General features: G+C 33.3%; 1 protein-coding gene across 1 annotated transcript in view; it reads left to right on the top strand.

The window, feature by feature from the left end:
* The window catches only part of LOC122628583 (fatty acid synthase-like), an 11,777-nt gene that overhangs the window by 2,453 nt on the left and 5,430 nt on the right, over positions 1-3,894 (top strand). The window contains exons 8-13 of the mRNA XM_043810999.1: positions 34-339; positions 412-632; positions 697-980; positions 1,044-1,427; positions 1,514-3,348; positions 3,429-3,856. Coding sequence (XP_043666934.1) covers positions 34-339; positions 412-632; positions 697-980; positions 1,044-1,427; positions 1,514-3,348; positions 3,429-3,856 — 3,458 coding nt within the window. The remainder of the gene's footprint in view (positions 1-33; positions 340-411; positions 633-696; positions 981-1,043; positions 1,428-1,513; positions 3,349-3,428; positions 3,857-3,894) is intronic.

Raw genomic sequence — 3,894 nt, 5'->3', positions numbered from 1 at the left:
ATGTAAAACTAACGATCTTTATTCCCATTTTAGGAGAAAGGAATATTCGCTAAAATCGTACCAACTAGTAATATTGCTTATCATAGTCGTTACATTGCACCAGCTGGTCCAAAGTTGTTGAATTACTTGCAAAAGATTATTCTTCAACCGAAAAATCGCAGTAAACGCTGGATATGCACGTCTATTCCGAAAAATGAATGGCATTTAGTGAAAGCGCGTCTATCGTCGGCGGAATATCATACCAATAATCTTCTTTCTCCAGTTTTATTCGAGGAGGTATTAACATTCATACCGAAAAATGCAATAACCATTGAAATTTCACCACACGGACTTCTCCAGGTTTGTTTAGAATCGAAAATCATTTAAATATTTTTTATTTTTTCTGCAAAACTCATCTTTTTTATTTTTCAGAGTATTTTAAAGAAATCGTTGCACAGCGATTGCGTTAATTTAGCATTAACAAGGCGTGATTATAAAGACAATGCGACTTTAGTTTTAACCACGCTAGGAAAGCTTTATAATCTTGGATGTCCCATTAAACCAGGAAACCTCTACCCGCGAATTCCATATCCTGTTTCTAAGGGTACTCCATCGATTTCATCTCTCGTACGATGGGAACATAGCATGGATTGGTTAGTACACTATTGATTGTTACTACTTGCATGGTTAAAATAATTTTTGGTTTGTGTTCGATAGGTACGTGAACTTCTACGTAAGGCAAACAGAACAAATTAATGCAGAACGTTCGTTTGTGTTAGATTTAAAATCAGATAAATACAAATTTTTACAAGATTTTAGAATTGGAGATATTGTGATAATACCTATGGCCATATACTTGAAGCTTGTCCTGGATATCTATTTAGATATAATAGGAGATAAAATTGTCGAATCTTTTGCATTCGAAAACATTTATGTTTACGATGTATTATTAAGAGTACCTAAGAATGGTGATTTGACGTTATTCATTATGGTGTTCAAAGGTAAACATATCAGATAGATATATTTATTTCATTAATAAATTAACAAGCAATATTCGTTTTCAGGCTCGGGAAATTTCGAAGTAAAAACCAAAGATGGAAGTATGATAGCATCTGGGACTATACGTTCAACACAATCAACAGATAGAGAAATTTCTGATCTTAGTTCATTACAAGAACAAAGTGAAATTATAACGAAAGAAGATGTTTATACTGATCTACTTGTACGTGGTTACGAGTATGGAGAATGTTATAATATTATAAGAGGATTATCTTCTTCATGTTCCAACGGCACACTTACATGGAACGAAGATTGGCCTTTGTTATTAGAAGGATTGTTTCAAGTGCATATTTTCAGTAGTAACAGTAGAAAGATTTTAATGCCGAATATAATACAAAAGATCGTCGTCGATATGAGACAATTCACAGAAGATATAAAAAAAATGAACTGTGAGTCATCTGAAATTTCATCTATAGTTTCTTATGATTTGGTGAAAAACGATGTGTACATTACAGATTATTTCTTTTTTTTTTAGCATTACCGATGAAATTCGACAAATGTATCAACGTAATAACTTGTCCAGGAATTGCTGTGAGTGGTGTTAAATTACAGGAAGTAGTATTAACAGAGGCAAATTTGGAAATATTAACAAAGGAAGTTCGATTAATTCCAAATGTAGATGAAACGGAGATGAATATAATTGATGTTTGTCACGTAGTATTAGGATTACTTTCGGAAAATATTTGTGAAAATACTACAGGGAAGATAATGGTAATACAAGAATCAGAACACGATCAAGATAATATTTTAGGATGTATTGAAAAGACTTTGAAAGCGACGAAAGATAGCTTCGAAATACAATGCGTTGCTAGGAAGAAAATAAAACAAACGTTTGATGAAAAATTTAATTTGATGATCATCGACAACGCACATTTTAACGATATAAGAAAAATTATTAATAATGTCAGTACAGAATCATTTCTATTGATAATTATAAAGACGGAAGATCAAGATAGAGTAATTACCGCATTCACAAATATAGGATTAAATCTCGTTCTAAAAAAGAACATAGCTTTTGGTCGTACGATATTACTTCTACGAAAACTTGAGAATGCAAAGAAACCAATTGTCATTAAAAGTCAAGACAATTGTATTGATCAACTGAAGAAAAGTTTAAGAGATTCGAGATATGACAAAGTCATCTTTTTGATGAATACTGTTACAGAAAACGATATATTTGAAACACTTCGAGCTTTGAAAGAAGAGTCAGGATACAAGAAGCTTCAAATTTTCGATCTACAAGATACAAAAGCACCGGAATTTTCGCTTGAAAGTACATTTTATCAAAACCAGATGAAATTAAACCTTCGTCAGAACGTATTGTCGTCTGATAGTGAATGGGGCACGTACAGATGGATGCCATTATCTGAGAAATCTACATCTTCGTCGCGTTGGCGAGTTAATATTGAGAAATCAGGTTCATTAACCTTGATGGAAGAATTACCATTGATCAAGGAGAAGAATAAAAGTACTGTAAAAGTAGAGTATGCTGCATTCGATTTAAATATTTACGAGCATTGGTTGGACAATGACGTCAGTTTAGATTCTCAGATATCTATCACAGAATATTCAGGAACAGACGAAAAAGGTCGCAGAGTAATGGGACTTGTTCGGAATTTAACAACGAGTAATGAGATTTGCCCCGATCCAGATTTTACTTGGGTCATTCCAGACTCTTTGAGCTTCGAAGACGCTGCAACGATTCCTCAAGCTTATTTGGCAGCTTTCACTATTTTACATTCAAACAAATATTGGTTTCAAAGAATCAAATCTATTCTGATACACTTTGGTGCTAGCGACCTAGGACAAGCTCTTATTAATTTATCTTTATCCTACAAATTTGATGTCTATACGACTTACGAAACGGAAGTCGAAAAACGAGTCATCCAGTCGATTCGACCACGTATACCGGATTCTCATATCATTTCTGTTGATAACTATAAACATCTTTTACTCGATATTATGAATGGCAAAAGTATGGATTTCATCGTTGCAAGCTATTCGATCTTGGACGATCTCGAACCTTCTGTAGATGTTCTTAAAACTCATAGAAATATGACATTGGTCTTTAATTCTAAAACAACTGATTATAGATGTTTTGGTATGGCTACATTTTTAGAAGGCATTAATATTTACACCTGCAATTTACAGGATTTAATGAGTTTACCAATGAAAATAAAAGAAACATTAAAAGATTTGATGAGAACAACTCTACATGCTGGTAACATAAAACCTCTTATTTCTCGGAGAGTTTATTTTCCGGAAAAAACACAGAAAAGAAAGATTGAAGTTTGTCAACATTATGGGAAAGTAATTAATATATTATAATGTTTATTTCTTAATAGGTTTAATTTTTTTGACAATATATTTAGAAGTATATTTTGTTTTAGGTTCTCATAAATTTAAAAGAACTAAAGAAATGCTCTCGTTTCGTTCCTCGTCTTTTTTTCTCTAATGACAAATGTTTCTTTATCGTCGACGGTTTCAATACTTTTGGCAAAGCGGTGATCGAATGGATGATCGAGCAAGGGGTTCGAAAATTATTGTTAGCTTCTAATAAGTCTATCAGAGATCATAAGAACCGTGTACTTAAATGGCGTGAAAGTGGAGCGACTGTGATCGTTCGCGAAGAAGTTGACATGAGCAAAGCGACAAACGTTAATAATTTGCTAGAAGAAGCCGCTTCTCTTGGTCAACTCGAAGCTATCTTTGACTTACAAAGAACATCAATGGATTTGTCAACTTCTCCTCCTGAATGTTCCAAAGTCACTGAAATACTCGACAAAGAAAGCAGAAAAGTCTGTCCGTCAAACGTAAAATTCTTCGTTTTCTCATCACCCGATTTGAACGATGATT

The sequence above is a fragment of the Vespula pensylvanica genome, chromosome 4 (genome assembly GCF_014466175.1).
Source record: "Vespula pensylvanica isolate Volc-1 chromosome 4, ASM1446617v1, whole genome shotgun sequence".
In the NCBI taxonomy this organism is placed as follows: Eukaryota; Metazoa; Arthropoda; class Insecta; order Hymenoptera; family Vespidae; genus Vespula; species Vespula pensylvanica.
Note: the sequence above shows the minus strand (reverse complement) of the source record. Positions and strands in the feature narration are given on the sequence as shown.